General features: G+C 42.8%; 3 protein-coding genes across 11 annotated transcripts in view; 2 read left to right on the forward strand and 1 right to left on the reverse strand.

Moving 5' to 3' along the window:
* Nek5 (NIMA related kinase 5) overlaps positions 1-1,429 on the forward strand; it is a 47,658-nt gene extending 46,229 nt beyond the window's left edge. For 3 of the 5 annotated variants that reach the window (XM_042262546.2, XM_042262547.2, XM_076553658.1), the window contains one exon: positions 1,015-1,316. In XM_042262546.2, the coding sequence (XP_042118480.1) occupies positions 1,015-1,165 (151 nt within the window). In that variant the 3' untranslated portion in view covers positions 1,166-1,316. Of the gene's footprint in view, positions 1-1,014 lie in introns of all 5 variants that reach the window. The other 2 variants (XM_015990767.3, XM_015990768.3) reach the window with 1 other exon arrangement.
* Positions 1,430-3,347: 1,918 nt separating this feature from the next.
* Positions 3,348-14,482, reverse strand: Alg11 (ALG11 alpha-1,2-mannosyltransferase). The gene is made up of 4 exons (XM_006997773.4): positions 14,402-14,482; positions 12,978-13,208; positions 9,145-10,076; positions 3,348-7,747 (listed from the first exon to the last, which is right to left on the reverse strand). Exons 1-4 carry the CDS (start codon positions 14,470-14,472, stop codon positions 7,476-7,478), a joined length of 1,506 nt encoding a protein of 501 aa, XP_006997835.2. The 5' UTR covers positions 14,473-14,482; the 3' UTR covers positions 3,348-7,475.
* A 153-nt stretch (positions 14,483-14,635) lies between these two features.
* Positions 14,636-19,340, forward strand: part of Atp7b (ATPase copper transporting beta) — a 76,270-nt gene continuing 71,565 nt past the window's right edge. Inside the window, exon 1 of one of the 5 annotated variants that reach the window (XM_006997774.4) lies at positions 14,636-15,196. In XM_006997774.4, coding sequence (XP_006997836.1) covers positions 15,113-15,196 — 84 coding nt within the window. In that variant the 5' untranslated portion in view covers positions 14,636-15,112. Of the gene's footprint in view, positions 15,197-15,547; positions 15,640-19,340 lie in introns of those variants that run through there. The other 4 variants (XM_076553655.1, XM_042262592.2, XM_076553656.1 and 1 more) reach the window with 4 other exon arrangements.

The following is a 19,340-nucleotide window of genomic DNA, read 5'->3' on the forward strand; positions in this document are numbered from 1 at the left end:
ATCTTTGTGTGGACCTCATAGTGTGCACGTACACAAACCTACACGGTGTAGGCCAGTCGCTCCACATGGCCTCTTTTGTTTTTGTTTTTCTAGACAGGGTGTCTCTGTGTAGTCCTAGCTGTCCTGGAACATGCTCTATAGACTAGGCTAGCCTCAAATGCAATCTGCCTCTGCCTCATGAGTGCTGGGATGAAGGGCCTGCACCACTGCCTGGTTCAGATGACCTTTTGCCAGAGTCAAGAAACACTACACACAGGCTGCATGGGGCTGCTCCTAGTGTAACAGTGGTTTTTTTTTTGTTGTTGTTGTTGTTTGTTTGTGTGTGTGTGTGTGTGTGTGTGTGTGTGTATGTGTGTGTGTGTTTGTTTCTATTTTTGAGGCAGGGAATCAGTATCCCAGACTGTCTATGTAGTCAAGGGCAGTCTTGAACTTGAGTATCTTCTGTCTCCACTTCCTGTGTGTTGGGTTTATAGGGATGTGCCGCCATCTTTAATCAGTGCTGTGTAGCAAGCCTTAGACTTCATGTGCTAGGCAAGCACTCTACCAACTGAGCCACATCCCCAGCCCAGTGTAAACATGTTATACAGCAGCCTTTTTTTCCTAGGTAGGGATAAACATGAGGACCTGAGCTTGGAGTCCAGTACCCACCTAAAACAGGCTTGGCTTTGTGTGCTTGTAACCTGTGCACACAAATAGTAGGATTGTTGGCTTATCTGGAGCCTAGCTCTGAGTTTGATGAGGGACAGTCTTGAAGGAATAATGTAGAGTGACAGAGCAGGACTCCTTCCCTGGCCTCTGCATGAATGTATATGTGCGCCTGCACCTACATCTGCACACACATTCAGTCAGTCCCATATACTTCCCTCCCCAGGCCAAACTGATATAATAATTTGTTATCTGATGAACATCCAAGTTGTGTAATGCTCAGGTGGAAGCAGGGAATGAAAAAGGAAACTAGTTTTTCTAGTATGGCTTTTATATCATAACACTGATTTTGACTGCTTATTATTTCAGAAAATTTGAAGAGTCTGAAGATGAGTTGAGAAGTGAAATAATAGAATCCCTAGAAAAACTTGCAATTTCCACAGAAGAAAGGGAAGAGGCTTCCAGCTCCAAGAATGCTGAAAAGCCAGGAGAGAAAGAAAGCATAAACCTGCCAGTATAGAAACTCCAGTGAAGGTCTGGAAGCTGGTTTTGGCCCATCTACTCTGTATTGCTAAGGCCACAGTTCATCAAATGCCAGTCAAAATGTGCAAGCCTGGATACTATTTCTCATTGCCGGGGATTCATGTCCTTAAAGAAAAATCCACTCTCTTACTGATTTTATACATTTTACCCTGATGATGCTCTCGAGGGACAACTCTGATGAATGCTGTTTTTTGCTTCAACTCTGTCTATTAAATTGAAACTATCTGTTCATATCGCCACATTTGTCTTTAGAATAAAATTTATTAGAAAAAAACAGCATTGGCTATGTGTGGCAGCTATTACACTGGTCTTTGCTCAAATGGCACTAAGACTGTATTAACCCTTCCACTTCCCCCTACATGACTTGTACCATTTACACAGAGTCCAAGGGACAAACAGCAACAGAACACTGGAACTGTTGTTTTCCAAAACACAGGGGGATCTTACACTTTGGGGTGAGTAGAGTTAAGAGGAAGGACAGTGGGAGAAGTGAGGTGAATCGCAGAGACCAATTTTCTCCTAGAAGTTTTCAGAAGTTCCTATCATAGCTGTGCAACAGAAGTAACTTTTCTGTTGTATTCACTGACATGAACACAGATGCATTCTCATTTATTTATTCCTATCAAGGTTTTGGAGTCAAGGATACTTTTATATAATATTCTGAAACACATATTCTGAAAGTACCAATAACACTGGTACTTATTTTAATTTTGCTTATATGATGACCCTGTAAAATACTCTGGAAATTATTAAAATAGGCTATATGGGGACTGGTAGTATAGCTCAGAGGTTAGCATGCACAAGAACTTGGGTTTGATTCCCAACACCAAAACCAAGTATATGAGCTATAACTAACTCACTTAAAGCATCTATAAAGGGCTGGAGAGATGGTCTGGCTGCTAAGAAGACTTGTCTTCCAGAGGATTCAGGACAGTGTTCTCCCCTTCCCCAAGAGCCATAGGCTATCCAACAAAATCCCCAGTACCAGGCTTCAGAAACCTCCTTTTGGGTTATTGGTCATGAGAGATCATCCGAAACAATATAGGCTGTTGTTATTGCCCTTGTTGCCTACCAGAGTTGAAGGGAAGTCTCTGTTGCTGAAGACATCACACACTTTGGACACAAGACTTGCAGGTTCAAGGCGATCTGACTGGAAAGCTTCCTCCTTGAGAACTAGATTTCATAATACTAGAAAGTACTTTGCCAGCTGCCAAGGGAGGATAGCAATCATTAGTCCTGCTCAGCTGTGATGCCTACAAGCCACAAGCTGTCTCTAAAGGTGCAACAGTGGTATTTATGTATTGGTGGTAACCAATAGCTGCCACATTGAATGCAAGGCCCACTCAACAGAAGGGAAATCATGCCTGGTTAGTGAGGTCATGGATTTTGGAGAAGGTATTACTGCTGCTTTCATAAACCAGTGTAATTCCTAACTGCATTCTAAGTACTTGTATTTAAACCCACAGAGAAGGGTAGTTTTCTACTCTGAGCAAAGCAGCTTCCTTTTGCAGAAGATGAAGACTACTGCAGAAAGCTACATCTGGTCAAGATGTAGAGAACAAACATCTGTGGGTACCCAGTCTCAATTGATACATCTTACACAACGCTTACACCTAAGGTTCAGTGAGTGTTGCAGAAGTGAGGGGCAGGAAGATTTTAAGAGCTAGAGGACCAGGTAGTCGGTTGCAGTATTCTTATCTTCTAGATATGACGGAATCTACACCCACAAAATCTCAACAATATGCCTAAACAAGACCTGAACAATGACCACACCAGTTGATATGGATGAGGAAATCTTACATGGCTCAACCCCTATAGATCAGTGCTTTTCAATCTTCCTAATGTTGTCACCTTTTAATATAGTTCCTCATGTTGTGGTGACCACCAGTCATAAAATTATTTCATTGCTATGGCATAACTGTGATTTTACTACTGTTATGAATTGTAATATAAATATCTGATATGCAGGATATCTGAGATGTGATCCCCAAAGCGGTCTCAACTCACAGGTTGAAAGCCTCTTCCCAGGATGAAGAGCTACAGAGAACTGATGACTGCTGAGAGAGAATTAGTCCTCCCCAGGGATTCTAATTGGTTATCCAATATCAAGTGGTCATCCCTAAAAACAAATACAAGCAACACCAAAGGGACCCAGCAGGTTGTATTTACATATTTATTTGCATACACATGTAGCAATAATAATTAAAGAAAAAGAGACCATGAATTCCAGAGGTAGGAGAGTGTGAGGGGAAAGAGGAAGTGGAAAAATAATGTAAATATTTTAATTAAATTAAAGAAATCACCCGCCAGATTTAGATACAAGTGTACTTTGTATCAATAGCTCTACATCACAATTAGTTATAAATATATTATACAAAGACCATGTAACACATACTTCATAGTTGTGGTATCACTCACTGTAAATAGGAATGTGAATCCCCACTGCTGTGGACTCAAAACAGAATGCTTGGACCACTGAAAAAACCGTAATTGTAGAGGACTTAACGGCCACTCAGAAGTTTCCTAGAAACAGTTAGAGATGAGTCTTGACATTTTGCACAGTACCTGAAATCTAGTAAAAAAATAAATATCTGTAGTACCTTGTTAGGAACACTGGAAAAGAATATACATGTAAACCATATTTCATGCTTTTGACACATGAAAATAATTTTGAAAAGTTGGTGTGAAATGTTAAGAAACAGAGAATCCTTTCTTCTTCCATCACATCCTCTATGTTTTCTTCATTCCCAATTTCTTTTTCTTTCTTTTTTTTTTTTTTTTTTTTTTTTTTTTGGTTTTTTTCAAGACAGGGTTTCTCTGTATAGTTTTGGTGGCTGTCCTGGATCTTGCTCTGTAGACCAGGCTGGCCTCGAATTCACAGAGATCCTCCTGGCTCTGCCTCCTGAGTGCTGGGATTAAAGGTGTGCGCCACCACCGCCCGGCCTCATTCCAATTTCTAGACTCTTTAGTCCTCTTATTTTGTGTGGATGGGTAGGTAGGCTGTGTGAACTACAGCCAAATCTTACCTCAAAGACTCGCCATAAAATAACAGGGCTGAGGGTCAGAACACCAGGTCATAATCCTGATTCTGTCATTAAACAGCTTTGTGATAATAAAGAAATCTACTCGGTTCTTTAAATTGTTTTGTCTGTAAAGTTGAAAATAAAATAGACAATGTGTAAGGTTCTTTCTACCTACAGCCTCCACAATCTCTATGCAAAGTGAATTATCTCCAACTTAAGCTCTGTTGGTGTGCCACACTGGGGACTGTCTGTTTTCCTGCTTTTCCACTGTAGTGAGTCAACAATATAATTGGGGGTAGATAATGAAGCTAGCCAGATCAAAACAAACAAACAAACAAAAATAAAAACAGCTGGAGGAGACAGCAAGGAATAATGTGCCTCTTTTGTATGCCCTAACACAAATGTCAGACAAACTGTGCGGGCAATTCCTTTAACTAGAAGGAACTCCTAATGTGCAAAATGACAAATGCCGTCACTACAGTCCTCTCTGTGCACACACAATCACTTGTTGCTGTGCTGTGGCTTAGGCTTGCCTCACACACATTACAGCCAGCTACTCACAGAGTCACATCCCCAGCCTCCACACACTCGCCAGTTATTCAGAATAGAAGCTGGATGAAATTTATACTGATTCCCAGCTACTGGCTAAGAAACCCAAAACTACAGAGTTGTAAACACATCTTTAATTTAGAAGTACAGAAAACCTTTACTACTGATTGTTACTTCTTTAAAAAAAGTTTGAAAATTTGCCTTTATAGTGTTAAATTACTTGGTAAACAGGCAACAGGGGAATACATTCTGACCTCTATATCAGGTGCTAGGGACCGTATCTGTCCCACTCATTAAGATTTCCAGAGGTCTAGGAGTGGCCGTGGTGAGGTGCATATTCAGAGGGAGAAAATGAGTCAGCTGGCACAAGAGTTTGTAGGCCATACTTGAAGAACCATATACTTTAAGTTAGCGGTTGTTTACCAATACTCAGTTAGCTAGGGTTCTGGTACCATGTTCTCCCTCTAGTTGAGCCGGTCTTAGTCCAGTTTAAGAGCTGTTGGTTACTGTTAAGTATGCAGTGCCACTACCACTGCACCCTTAAGGTTTTCTTGCCATGCTGGTTTTTGTTTTTATGTGGTTCATAGGTGGCATAGCTGGGTATGACTGTTGGTTGCCTCCCTCCTTCAGAAGTTTATACCATGAAAGTTAGTCCTGGGGCAGCAACCGGGTTGTGTGTGTGTGTGTGTGTGTGTGTGTGTGTGTGTGTGTGTGCGCGATCACGTGTGCATGCTCTCCAAGTTAGTTGTAGCTTAAGGGTCTCTTGGCCCTGTTTCTGAAGTGCATGGGACTCCAGCAATTGGAACTTATTTTCTACTTCTAGGGGGTAACCAAGGGCAAAAGCAATAGGTCGTATGGTTTAGGAGTCTCTTGGACAGCCCTGGCCAACAACTCAAAAGAGGCTTCTCATGTCTGGTATTGGGTTTTTTTTGTTAGGTGGTCTTTGGCTCTTGGAGGAAGGATCGTCAGCCCAGATAAGAAAAGTTCATTAAAATTATAAACGTATTTTTATACACAGAATTACAGGTAGTACAGTTCTTTTTGGTGTTGTTTAGTAATTAACAGTATGACTCCTTGTGGCTTTTTTTAGACATCCTTATTTTACCAGCCTCCTTCCTTTATTAACCTCCTTCTCTCTTCCCTTAAAAGCCACCCCCAACACACACACCACTTCCTCTATCAGGTCACTGTATCTTCGGTTGTTACGTTTACTAAAGCAATATTTAATTTTCAGAGTAGCTTCATATGCTTCACATCTTGTATCATAATTCTAAAAGGTATTAACAGCTTGATTTCAGATGAAACACCCAAGAATCAAAAAAATAAAGGCACAGCTTTAGTGTAGGTCAGGTATTTGTAAAAGGTGAAGCAAGGTCCAGCCCAGTATGCTAACTACCACCTGGCACTGTTTTCAAAATGCCATCTCACGATCCTTTACACTGTTTGCGAATTATGATATGACATGGTCAGTTTCAGAAGAGCAACTTAGCTTGATATTCTCTTAGCTTGAATATCTTCACAGTGGGGCTGTTAATAGACGAGAAACCCACAGAGACAAACTGTGGTAGGCTCTAAACAAAACCCAACTTCTACACACACCTAGTTATGGGAAAGATTGCTGCCTGTGTTTTGACTTCAACATCTGTACACACCCATGAAGAAATCAGTCCATCCCATCTCTTGACTGATGCTTTGGAATAGGATTAGAGATGCCTGTTTGAAGTTTCTTTTTCCTTTAAGAAAATTATTAGGTATACTTAAAAGGTTACTCATGTTGTTGTTTCCCATGACTCCTGAGGTTGGGGTAAAGCTCTCACTGGTTAGAACACTTATGTACCACGAGCATGAATCTAGGTTCAATCTCTAACTCTAAACCCACCCCTCAAACAGAGTTTTTTCCAAAATATAAGACTAAATTTTAAAGTGTCACCTGATTATCTGCTGTCTGTTTCTCTCAGCACTTCCCTTTCCTCCGGAGGGAAGTGTTTGGCTGAGGTTGGCTCAGTGCATTCTGTGGTGTTAGGAAATCAAATGTCCCTGCTCCTGTTTTACACTCTGAGGCTCTACATTCTATCTCCAGCATCATAAAACAAATAAAAACCCAAGGAAGTTTTATGTTTTCTAAAGTACAGTGATTTGAAAACAGGATTTGGGGCTTAGGATGCAGCTCAGTTGGTAGAGTAAATTGTCCAGCCTCCGTTGGGCTCTGGGTTCCATTCCTAACACTGCATACACTGGACTTGTTAAGTGCATTACTATGATCATAGCATTCTTGGAGGTGGAGGCAGGGACATTCAAAGATTAAAATAAGCAAAGGAAAAGATAAAAAAGTTAAAATACATGAGTATGTAAAAATCTGATTGGTATTTTTTTGAGATTTGTACTGTTCAGATTTTGAGGCCAAATACTAATGTAAAATCTGTACATTAAGGTACACTTTCCCCATATAGGTAATTTTGCCATTTTGTTCAATACTACCTTGTCTATATATACATTGTCTATATACAATATTGCTCAGGCTGCCTTTATTACGATAGAAAATGAATTTATAAAATAATTACATGTGAAGGTGTTTCTAAGTGAAGCATTTCCTTTGACTTTTTGGATGCTGGGATGGAACGCAGGACCTCGCACACACCAAGCACAGGCTCTACCACTGACCCACACCACATCTCCACTTTGTAGAAAATATCTAGACTGTGCACAGATTTGGCATTACGTAAGTAACTTCTCCACAGAAGACAGGAATGATACTTCAAACTCCTGGTCAGAAAATCTGCTTACAGACGCTCTAGCAGTTTTCCTGATTTGAAGTCTCTTTTCTGAAGACAGAGAAAGAATATGAGCCATGGTTTCAGCATAGCCTTCTTCACTCTCAGCCAGAAATCCAGTTATTTGTCCGTCATGAGGAATGACAATGTCAAGCTTTGGGCCTCCTGAGTTGTGTGCAAGGATAATTGTGCCAGCTGCCATACACTCCACAACTCCTGAGAAAGAAAACAACAACAACAAAAACATACAGGCCTTTAAATTTTTGATGAACACAAACTTTAAAAGATTCTGAGACCCAGGAACATTTGATTAAGTATCTGTAAGTCTGGAAATTTGCTTATTTAACATGATACAAAATAAAACAATCCAAGGGTTTTCTGTGTGTACTTGCCTGTGAAGGTACCCGTGCAAGCCAGCGGTTGACTTCAGCTTGCTCTACTGCTCTCCACTGATTGTCCAGACACTCCCTGATTTTGGAGCTCACTGTTTTCTCTAGATTGTCCAGCCAGTGAGCTAAATAAAGACCACTAGACCAGCGATTCTCAAGCTGTGGGTTGAACCCCTGAACCTCTTTTGGGGGGTGGGGGTTGAACAACTGTACGTATCACAGGGGTCACCTAAGGCCATAGGAAAGTATAGATACTTACCATTTCTAACAGTAGCAAAATTACAGTTATGAAGTAGCAATGACAAGAATTTTATGGTTGGGGGGGTCACCATAACATGTGGAATTATATTAAAGGGTCGCAGCATTAGGAAGGCTGAGACCCACTGCACTAGACTCTCCACCACTACCACCAGTGGGGGATCATAGGCATGCTGCCACACCTGCCTTTTCCATGGGTGCTGGGGACTTGACTAGGTCCTAATGCTTCCACAGTGAGTAGTATACTCAGTGGGTTACCGTCCCAGCACCCAGGCTTTTAAGTCTTTTAGTCTACAAAGTGTCATAATAATGCTGCTTCATTCTTGGTTAAAACAGACAAGTAGATGGAGGTCTATAGACATCTTCTATAAAGAAATACACTGGGACTGAGGCTGTAGCTCAGTGGGTAGGATGCTTGCCTAGCATGCATGAAACCCTGGGTTTCAACCCTAGCACCACACAAAAACTACATATGATGGTGCACAGCTATATACCATTATATATTAACGGATTTATTAGAGTGACTTACAGCCCTAGTAGAGGCTTCTAGAACAATCAAAGGCACTGTGGTGGTTTGAAGGAGAATGTTCTCCATAAGCCCATATATTAGAGTATGTGGTTCCCAGTGGGTGGAACTGTTTGAGAAGGATTAGGAGGTGTGGCCTTGCTGGAGGAGATGTGTCACTGGGGGTGGGCTTTGACATTTCAAAAGATTCACACCATTCTCTGTGCATCTCTCTCTGACTCCAATTTGTGATCAAGATGTAAGCTTTCAGTTGTTTTCTGCCACCATGGCTTTGTGCTGCTAATATGAATTCTAATCCTGAAACCATGAGCTCCCAATTTTTCTTTTATAAGTTGCTTGGTCATGGTGTTTGTCACAGCAATAGAAAAGATATTAAGATAAGGACTTTAATGCATATCTTGCAGTATCAAACAACTTGTTTGAAAGAAAGGAAAACTCACCAATCCCAAAATGCTCATTCCACATGGTATGCAGACCGATTGTTGCTTCAGACAGGTAGTTCTTCAATTCATCAAATGAGATGTTTATTTTAAATTCCACATTCTCTTGAACTCCCAAATTCTCAGAGAGCTTTTTCAGTTGGTTTACTCGAAGCTCATCCTCTTTGTTTCGACACCCTCCAATAAGGGCAAGTTTAAGTGAAGGGCGTGACTCAGCTGCCTTCTCACTTAGCAACTTAGCAAAGGCTTTGATCTGCAAAGCGTGATTCTTTTCAGGCCTGAACTGGCCAATGGAAACCAGCAAATGTCCTGGGGTCACCCTTTTCTCATGTAAGGGGATGTCCAGGAATGTCTGCACATCACAAGGTGGATAAACAATGTTAGTGCAATGCCCAACTTTCCACAGTGAGAGAATATGGTTTAGTGTCCAAGACGAATTCACCATGACTACATCACTGCATGAACCAACGAGGCCATAAATAAAAGCAAATAAACAGTAGTAGAGGAGCTTTGCTTTGCTGAGAAAAGCATTTCTGCTAATGAAAGCTGCATTATTAAATCCAGTGTTTTGATTCTTCACTACAGAGAGCATATCAGTGCTGATAGTGGGATAATGAACATAGCTTCCAACTCGGCAACCCCCTATATATTTAAACAGAGGGAGTGTGAAAGCATATCCCATTGAATCGATGTAAACATCAGGAACACGTTGCATCAGAGCTTCCCAGCCAAGAAGAATGGATCCAAGACTTTGGCCTAGCAATGTGAAGTGGGGATACTGAGAATCTTCCACAAGGTAGCGTTTCCTTAAGAAAACAAACTCCACTGGGTGAACTAACTTGATGTTGAATCTTCTGAAAGCACCTTCTAGTATCTGCTGACCACTGACATTAATGTCTCCAGTATATACAACATAAACTGCTTCAGGATACCTAAAACAAAATGTTATTAATTTGGGTTAGAATTAAGCCAAATGGTACAATTTCCTCATAATCACAAGCAAGCTTATTTCTATACTAAATGTTTTCTATCCTTTTTCATTGATTGCATTTAAACTACTGATTCCACCCTTCCTTGAGGTTTTTCCTCTTATTTTTTCAAATGAGACTATGTGCTGTAGTTTGTCACCTGTATATTCTGCACTTGAAATCTAGTCTCTAGTCGAGTGGCATGAAAAGCAAAGGGACACATAATGAGGTTAACAGGGATTGTGCCTTTGTAAATTGATTTTTTGCTGCTGAAGACTGAACTCAGGGCCTTGTGCACATGTAATACACACTTTACCCCTGAGCTACACTCAGACCTGTGGTACCTTATAAGAGGACTAAAGGAGTCTGTTCTCTCTATCACAACATGAAGATTCAGTAAGCAGTGGTTACCTACCAAGTGAGTCATATCCCTGGGCCCTGGATTGTGGGTTTCCCAACCTCTGGAATTACAAGCAATACATTTCTCATTTACAAACTATCCAGTCGAAGGTATTATGTTGCAGTCATCTGATGAGACTAAGATATCATGTCTTCTAATTATCTGCCATTCCTTCTACTATGGGTTTTAAATAGAGCAAATACCAACAGAAATTTCTGATGTATCAATAAGAGAGGTTTTCATTTTTAGGAATTATTAAAAAAATTTATTTTATGTAGTTTAGCTGTAGTGCACTTGCCCATCATGCACAAGGTCCTGAGTTCAACCTTTAGTGACACAAACAAGAAGACAAAGTGTGAGGGGGTGACACACCCTCATTTTACATGGGTCTTTGTATAAAGCAGTAATGAAATACACAGAAAACAACTAAGATTCACTAAAGTTGTCTTGAGACAGGATCATAATTCTTTAAGATTTATTTTTGTTTATGTGTATTGTACGTGACTGTGTGAGTATATGCCACATGTATGTAGTAGGTACCCAGGAGGCCAGAAAGTGTTAGATCCCTTAGGGCTAGAGTTACAGGCAGTTATAAACCACCTCATTTGGATGCTTGGAATTGACTTAAGGTGCTCTGGAAGAGCAACAAGCACTCTTAGCATTACTTAGTATTTTCCCCCTTCATCTGTAATTACCCTCCCCCAAATATGTAAATCTACATGATGAAGTTTAATTGGCTGGGGACAGTTAATCACATTCCTTTAAGAAATTAATTTCTGGCTCTGGTGACTTGTCTCAGTAGTTAAGAGTACTTGTTGTTCTTATAAATGACTAGGGTTCAGTTTCCAGTGTACACATGGCGGCTCATAAAGATCCAATGCCCTCTCTTCTGTGGGCAGTATATGCATATTGTGAACTTTCATACATGCAGGTAATAATAAGCATAAAATAAAAATAAATAAAATCTTTAAAAAAAATTAATTCCCTTATTTTAAAGTAGTTATAAATATATTGTTCCCTTTTTTGGTACCCCAATTTTCAGACAGACTTCCTCAGCTACTTAATTAATTCTAATGTAACAAATTCTCTTAAACACATTATAAGTTACATACATACATACATAAATACATACATAAATTATATCCTGATTATAGTATAATATTAAAACTATAGACTTGGGCCAAGGAGATGGCTCAGTGGATAAAGCACATGCCACACAAGTGTGAGGACCAGTGTTTGTGAACCCTGAACCCACATAAAAGTGGCAACCATGAGTAATCTCAGCTCTCTGGAAGGCAAGGGGAATCTCTGGGCAAGCTGACTAGCTGGATTGGCAGGAATTTTGAGGTCCAGATAGAGATGCTACCTCAATAAAAAGTGGAGAGCAACTGAGGGCGACACTCAACATCAATTCTGGGCCTCTACACGAATGAGCACACATGCACACACAAATGCTCCCCTAAACTATATACTTATTTGTTTTTTTTTGTAAAGATTGTAAATCTTTCTCAGTTAAAAAGCATGCCAACTAAGGAAAAGGTTACGGCATTTAAGATAATTTGGGATGTTCTTCTAATGGGATTTGGGGTATGGTCTCCCCTGGAGAGGTTTCATACAAATCCCAGAGATTTATATATTTTTATACACTTTGAAAAGATTATTTTCAGGCGGACATATTGGTGCATGCCTTTAATCCTAGCACTTGGGAGGCAAAGGCAGGCAGATCTCTATGGGTTTGAGGTTAGCCTGGTCTACATAGTGTGTGTGTTCCAGAGCTACATGGTGAAACCCTGCCTCAATAAAACCAAGTATCATTGAATAAAATTATTTTCTACAATGTTACCACACACACACACACACACACACACACACACACACACACACACACACAGATCACATCCCTTGTCCCCATATCTTGTCATCTTCCCTGTCCCAACAGATCTCTTCTTCCTAGCAAATCTTTTTCCTACCTTCATGTCTTTCCCTGGTGTGTGGGCATTTAATTAGGGGTGCCTGTATGAGCACAGGTGGAGAGTTATTTACTTAACCAAGGGCAACTTACTAGTGGCTACAGAACAAAGGACTATAGCTCCTCCACCTCCAACAAGCATTAATTGCCTTTAGCTTCTCAGGAATGGGTGGGGCCTTAGGAGCCCCTCTCCATCTGTGATGGAATGTTAAAGGGTCTAGTCTCACACAGGTTTTGTTCATGTAGCTTAGTGTTTTTATCTGAGAAATGCGAGCAGGTTTTAAAAGCCAGTTTTTTTCTTTTGTGAGGTTGCCCAGGCTGGCTTATGTTGCCCAGGCTGGCTTACAACTCCAGGGCTCAAATGATCCTCCCACTTTAGCTGCTAGAGAAGGTGGGATGATCGCTGTGTAACACTGTGCTGAACCTGAAATTCAGTATGCTCTTAGGAGGCAAGCAGCAATGTGTAGCGCATTAGCTAAGAAAGATGCATACCTACTTTTTCTGCAGGGCTTTCAAGGCACACCATAGAACCCTCTCTCCTCCGCCGCCTGCGTTGCAGTAAGGATGGAAAAATGCAACCACCATTTGATCTTTTCCATTTCTGCTGGTTGAAACGGACTTTTTCTTTCTCTGTAGATGTCGCCTGAATAGCCAAAGGACAATGACCAAATATACACACAAAACTCCACATAGAATTAGTCCAGGGAAGAGCAGTGAATAAAAAAATCTGAAATAAACAAAAGGTGAAAATCAATCTGTTGTCAGTTTAAAAACAAGGCTACAAATTAAAGTTTACTTTTACATATTTGCTTAATATCTTTGTATCAGAGAGAATTTCTGTAGCTTATAAGTCTGATAACAAAATATCCAATTATTTTTAATACTTTCCCCCCCCCTTCTAGTAGTGGTGATTGAATTCACGGTCTCATATATTCCAGGCAAACATTTAATCCCTAGCCAATATTTACACATATTTTAGCAAAAGGTTTTAAAGAAAGGTAACTATAATCCAAGTTATGGATTACTCATCAAATCACCATTATAATGCAGAAAGTTAGCCATTATAACATACACAGTACAGAGCTGGAGGCATTCTCTATAGGAAGAAGAAACAAGAATGTGCTAGAACAAACTAGCCTATTCATATTTTAACAATCACTTTAGAACTTGAAGCAGAAAGTGGAAAAATGAAGACCTAATACAAACTTTGGCAAGAACGCAGGTATTCACTGCTCTTCAGAACGCTATTTATTATACTACCTCTAAATTTTCTTTCTCTTTTTTTTTTTTTTTTTTCCGAGACAGAGACAAGGCTCTGTGTAGCCTTGGCTGTCCTGGACCTCAAGCTGTAGACTAGGCTGGCCTCAAACTGACAGATCCGCCTGCCTCTGTGCCCCCCCACCCCAGAGTGCTGGGATCAAATGCATGTGCCACCACCGCCCGCTGCTAGCTTTAAAATTTCAACCTGAACAAAAGTACGTAGGTGTTGAAGGCACTTAGGTAGGCCTTCCTATGTCAGGAACATCTTGTGAAATCTAGAACTATTCCAACGGTGGTAATCACGAGGTGGCTAGCAATCTTATTATTTCTATTTCCTAATTTTTACATAGGAAACGCTATTTATCTTAAAAGCAAAAACAATGTATTTATAACTTAAACATCAACCAGGAAAGAATAAATAAATCAGCAGATGGTCAAGAAGCAGAGAATTTAACCAATCGGTTTACGAAGCAGAGAGAGAAGCGGCCACAACCGGCAAGGAAACAGCTGCTCAGCCAGGAGTGAGGCACGCGTAACAGCTGCGGTAAACTGAGGCACGGCGAAGGAAGCTCTTCTGCAGCCTCGAGCTGGGCTGCCCCAAGCACCTCCTCCACCAAGGAGGAGGGACGCCTCGTGAGCTCGGGCCACCAGGCTCCTCACCTCAGCAGCGCGTACAAGCGACAGCTCCCCGTGTCCGCCGCCATCTTACCCCCACCCCCCCAACCTCGCATCCCGGAAGCGCTTGGCTGTTCTCCTACCTTATTGGCTCCTGAGGAAGCGTGCGCTGCTAGCCACGCCCCCTGCCTACCCCGCCTTCCTACGCTTGCCAATAGCCGCTTCCCGCAGGCGGGGCGCACATGGGCCCGCCCACTTGGGCCGCGCCGCAGGGGTGGTGGGCGTGGGGAGCCGGAGGGCGTGGCCTATGATGGACAGCGGGTTCTCCTGACCTCGACCCCGCCCCCCCTCCCGCCGCCCCTAGTCTGGAAGACCCCTCGCGGGCGTCCCGCCCCGCCCCCACCGCGGAACTAGCGGTCGGTTGGGACCCAATGGGAGGTCCCGGCGGGCGGCGGCGACGATCTGATCTTCCAGGACAGAGTCCACTATTGCAGGGGCGGCGGCGGCGGCGGGTCCCTGGCGGCCGCGGGGTGGAGAGGGGGCTGCTCAGGAGCGGGCGCTCTGCGGCTGTGACCCCGGGCTGCACCTCCTCTCCAGCGCTCCGGGGACCTCGCTGCACCGAGTCCGCAGCGCCGCGGCTCCGAGGTCAGAGCCGTGTGTTCCCCAGGAACCACAGATGCGCGCCTTCGCGCCTCCTCTCCCCGGCTGGCAAAGTCGCTCTTCCCTCCCCTGACCAGGTGACCTTTGGGCTCGGGGATGGATCCCAGGAAGAAGTTGGCGTTTGTGGGGACAGTGCCTGAGCAGGAGGGACAGGTCCCAGCCAAAGAGGCCAGTCAGAAAGTAAGTTTCCTTCCCCAGACAGCGGGTGTGCACACCTGCCCGAAGCGCTTTCCTCCTCGGTTCCTCCAGGACTCGTGACTGAGGACACGTAAACCCCCAGAGCCCAGCTCAAGGGGTGGTTTGGGAGGAAAGCCCTCTAGATCGAGTGTGCTTCTGGTGCTTTGGTGTTCAACGATTTCGACCCCAGCACTTTTCTGGGCTCTGAGCGTGGAGTTGCTGTGTAAAAGTTCTAGTTGCTCAAAACTAGTTCCCTGGGGGTGGATTAGTTGAAATCTGGAGCCTGGCTTCTTATACGGTCTACATCCAAGTCCTGTAGCTTAAAGCCATTCATTTTAACAATACAAGTAGTTAATTAATGCAGTCTCTTATAATGCAAACAGTACAGAAGTATTTAACAAGAAAAGCAGATCTGTCTGTTTTCCAGTTCTTCATGTATGTCTCCGGTAAGCAAATATTACTGAAACTTGTAGGTCTCAGGCATATGAACAATTCTTGAAGAGTTGTGTGCTTGTGTGTTGTTTTAAAATATTTTGTCTTGCCTAATTGAAATCACGTTTTATATTCGCTGACTTTTTTTTTTTTCAGTTAACTGTATTTTAATATTGGAGACTGTTTCAAAAAGTGGCATAGGTGTCCTCATAGTATGTTGATGATTTCTTTGTGGGTGGTCATGCTGGTTGCTTTCTTTCTTTTCCTATTTCAAAGTTGACATGATCTTTGCACTTGAAGCGCTTAAATATGTGTGTATGTGTTGTGTGTGCGCACACACGCGGTTGTTATGGAGGTCAGGGGCAACTTGCTGGAGGTAGGTCTCTTTTTTCCACCATGTATGTCCTGGGGACTGAACTCAAGTCATCAGGCGTAAAGGCAGGTGCCTTTACCCAGTGAGTCATCTTGCCTTATTTGTACTTGAATTAAAAAAAAATTATTTATTTATTTTATGTATGTATGGGGGAGAGAGAGAGATGGGGAGGAGATCAGACTTGGTGACAGGTGCCTTCGCCCACAGAACTATTCAGCTTGTCCTATGCTTGATTTTTAATATATATACTTGAGTATTTCTTTAGGTCTGGGTGACTGGACTGGAGAGTAGCTTGCTCCTTTTGTGCAGGTCTCTGAAATGAATTAATCCAGCAGTTTTATTGAGTGCCCCTTTAGTGAAATTTATTAAACTCTGGTGTGTAGAAATGAAAGAGAACAGGTTAGTGGATGGGCAGCGAGAGGGGGGTGGTGAGTGGGTAATTCGTAATTCTTACCGTGTGAAAACGGCATTTGAACCCTGATGTGAAGACCGCACGCACTGGGGAGGGGTGGCCGGAGCAGAGGAGGAGACATCTCCTATCTTCTGCAGTGTCCCCACGAGAGAGCAAAGTCTTTATCTAACCAGATGAAAGTCAAGACCTGCGCCTCTCCTTGGAGCGGTTGGTTAACTGCTCTGGCCCATGTTGACCTCACCCTCTTGTGAATTACACTGATAACAGCTTTAGACAAAGTCACAGAGCTTACCATGGGCTAGATGTTGTATTACTTTGTATTTCTCTGTGTTCACTCTCATTTAATTTTTCACAACCCATGCCCCATGTCTTTATTCTGTTATTGCTGAAAATCAAGTCCATGGTCTTGTGCTCATGAATGCTTTGATGTAGGTTTATAGGTTTTGAGTACGGTGTCAGAAATACTAAGGTCTGAGGATCCGGCTATGACCTAAGACCTTTCCTTTAGGGAATCCATAGGAGGGTGATTGTAAACAACAGGGTAGGTTGTTTACAACCTACTTACAGAGAAGCACCAAGAAAACCAGGAATGGCTGGGTGGTGGTGGTACACGCCTTTAATCCCAGCACTCGGGAGGCAGAGCCAGGCAGATCTCTGTGAGTTCGAGGCCAGCCTGGACTACCAAGTGAGTCCCAGGAAAGGCACAAAGCTACACAGAGAAACCCTGTCTCGAAAAACCAAAAAAAAAAAAAAAAAGAAAAGAAAACCAGGAATATTAATGAAATAGGTGTGACACCTCAGGGGGAAGATGAAATATAATATCTGAAAAAAAAAACAAAAAACAAAAAAACCCCAAACGTATATATATATCTACATTCCATCCAAAAGCTGAGAGTGGATATTGCTAAGGACCTGGTGACCTTTTTGCTATCTGTGGAGGCAGACCTCACTCACTCATTTTTTACTATAGAGGTAGACCTCTCCCAAATTCCTCAGAATGAGTATCCCAGACTTCTCCTTCCCTAGACCACTATTTTTAGCTCTTAGAACCCACCCTTAAGGGGAATGTCACATGTATTTTATGGCCTGCTGACCTCTATGCTTTCTCTGTCAGAGACCACATGAGATTCCAGGCTGTTTAGCTCTAGAACCCACCCTCGTGGTCACATGTACTTTGTAAAGGAGTTTCTATGTAGGCATACCTTCAGCTTTATTGTGTGCTTGGACTGAAATGATTGTTGCCTGGAAACCTTTTCCCAAATTGCGTTTTAAATCTGCTGACAATGAACTGCCTGGCATTGGACTCCCTGAAGTCTGACCCATGTTGGCTTCCCTGCCAGGACACCTGCAGGGTCCCCCTCAGGTAGTGGGGTGGGGAAGGATAAGGACAAAGAAGATTATATTTTAGTAGATGATCAGATAAGACTTCCAGGAGAAGTTCCATTGGAATAGAGATCCACGTGATTCACATTTCAGGCAAGTGTTCTGTGCTGAAGCCAGGAAGTGTCCCAAGTGTGATAATAGGAAATGAATATTTGCTCTTTGTCCTGGGTGCCTGATTGGAGCCAAACTCTTGGGATTTCTTCAGCGAGAGTGATAGGAGCATGTTTTATTGTTCACAAGGAGAGCCCTTCGAAGTCAGTGAGGTCTGTTAAGAGGCAGACCTTGATGTGTTTTTAGGTGGCTTTAGAACTGGAACTGGGTCTGGTCCCCAGAGAAACCAGCCATGTGGTTCAGGTGTTAGAATCTACACCCCCCCACCCCCTCAGGAGGTAAAAACTGAAAATTAGTTTAGTCACAAATGACTAATGATTTTATCAACCCCGCCTATGAAATGGAACCTCCATAAAACTCCTAAATGATGAGTTTGGGGAGCTTCCAGAAAGAAAACCTTGTAAAGAGTCTGGGTGTGTGGGTGGCCTGTCTGCAGAAGGTGTGGAACCTCTGGGAACCTGTCCCTGTCCCCCCTACACCCCCACTCGCTGCATGCCTCTCCTCCACTAGGGCTGTTTTTGTGCCGTGCCCTTTGTTAGGTCCTGTGAACCGCTGTAGTGAACTATCCATCCTAAAGCTGGGCAAGACCCTGACGTATAGCCGCGCACTCAGATGTTCAGGTGCCCCATGCACAGTAACACTCACTAGAATTAGAGACCCTGACATGGCCAGCCCTTGCCCCATGGGATCTGTGCTAACTTCAGGCCCGGTTAGAGCGGCAGAAGGCATCCAGGCCTTGTTGGTAAGGGAAACTGAGGCAGCAGTTAAAGAACTTGCTCAAGGAAGCTTGCTAATAAGAGCAAATTTAGTATTTGGTCCTAGGTCAGCCTGACCAGCTTTCTCAGAAACACACTGTCATTGGGACTTCATGATACTTGGTCATACCGTCTGGTGTCACTGAACTATGATTTGGCTTAACTTTGCAACTCTGAGATGCTTAAACACGGGGGACCAGACTTAGAGCATTCAAAGCATATTCTCCACAGTATGCTTTCCCAGTGCAGAGTAGGTCGTTTAGCCCCTACTCTAGAGGCCGGAAGGTCCTAACAGCAATGTAGGTCATAGTTATCTCTTAAGTGTATGGCTAGTGTTGAAGGAAGTGAGAGTATTTAATAATATAGTTCTTTTCCTGAGATGGGGATCTTGCTACGGAGCACTGGCTGGCCTTCTACTTACAACATCCTCCCACCCAGTGCTGGAATTGCAGGCATGAGTCACCACAGTGGGCTTCTGTCTTCTCCACAGTTAGTAAAGGTGCCCTGCAGTTGTTCAAGAACCAGTGAGTTATAACATTATTTCACCCATTCTGTTTTTCTTCAGGGGCCTCTCCGTGGGGCAGGAATCAGTGGGTGGTGTAGTTCCTTCCATGCCTGGATTACCAATGTACACTACCAAGCCTGGCTTTTTATTTTGTTTTTCTTGTTTCCTTTGTAGCT

The sequence above is a fragment of the Peromyscus maniculatus genome, chromosome 17 (genome assembly GCF_049852395.1).
Source record: "Peromyscus maniculatus bairdii isolate BWxNUB_F1_BW_parent chromosome 17, HU_Pman_BW_mat_3.1, whole genome shotgun sequence".
NCBI lineage: Eukaryota > Metazoa > Chordata > Mammalia > Rodentia > Cricetidae > Peromyscus > Peromyscus maniculatus.

What these genes read in the sequence shown, in the direction of transcription:
- Alg11 (XM_006997773.4), bottom strand. Translation starts at nt 14,472, where the DNA reads ATGCGAGGTTGGGGGGGTGGGGGTAAGATGGCGGCGGACACGGGGAGC. An exon ending in TTGAAAGCCCTGCAGAAAAA is followed by an intron (nt 10,077 to 12,977) that starts GTAGGTATGCAT and finishes ATTTTGTTTTAG; the next exon opens with GTATCCTGAAGCAGTTTATG. An exon ending in GAATGAGCATTTTGGGATTG is followed by an intron (nt 7,748 to 9,144) that starts GTGAGTTTTCCT and finishes TTTCTTTCTCAG; the next exon opens with GAGTTGTGGAGTGTATGGCA.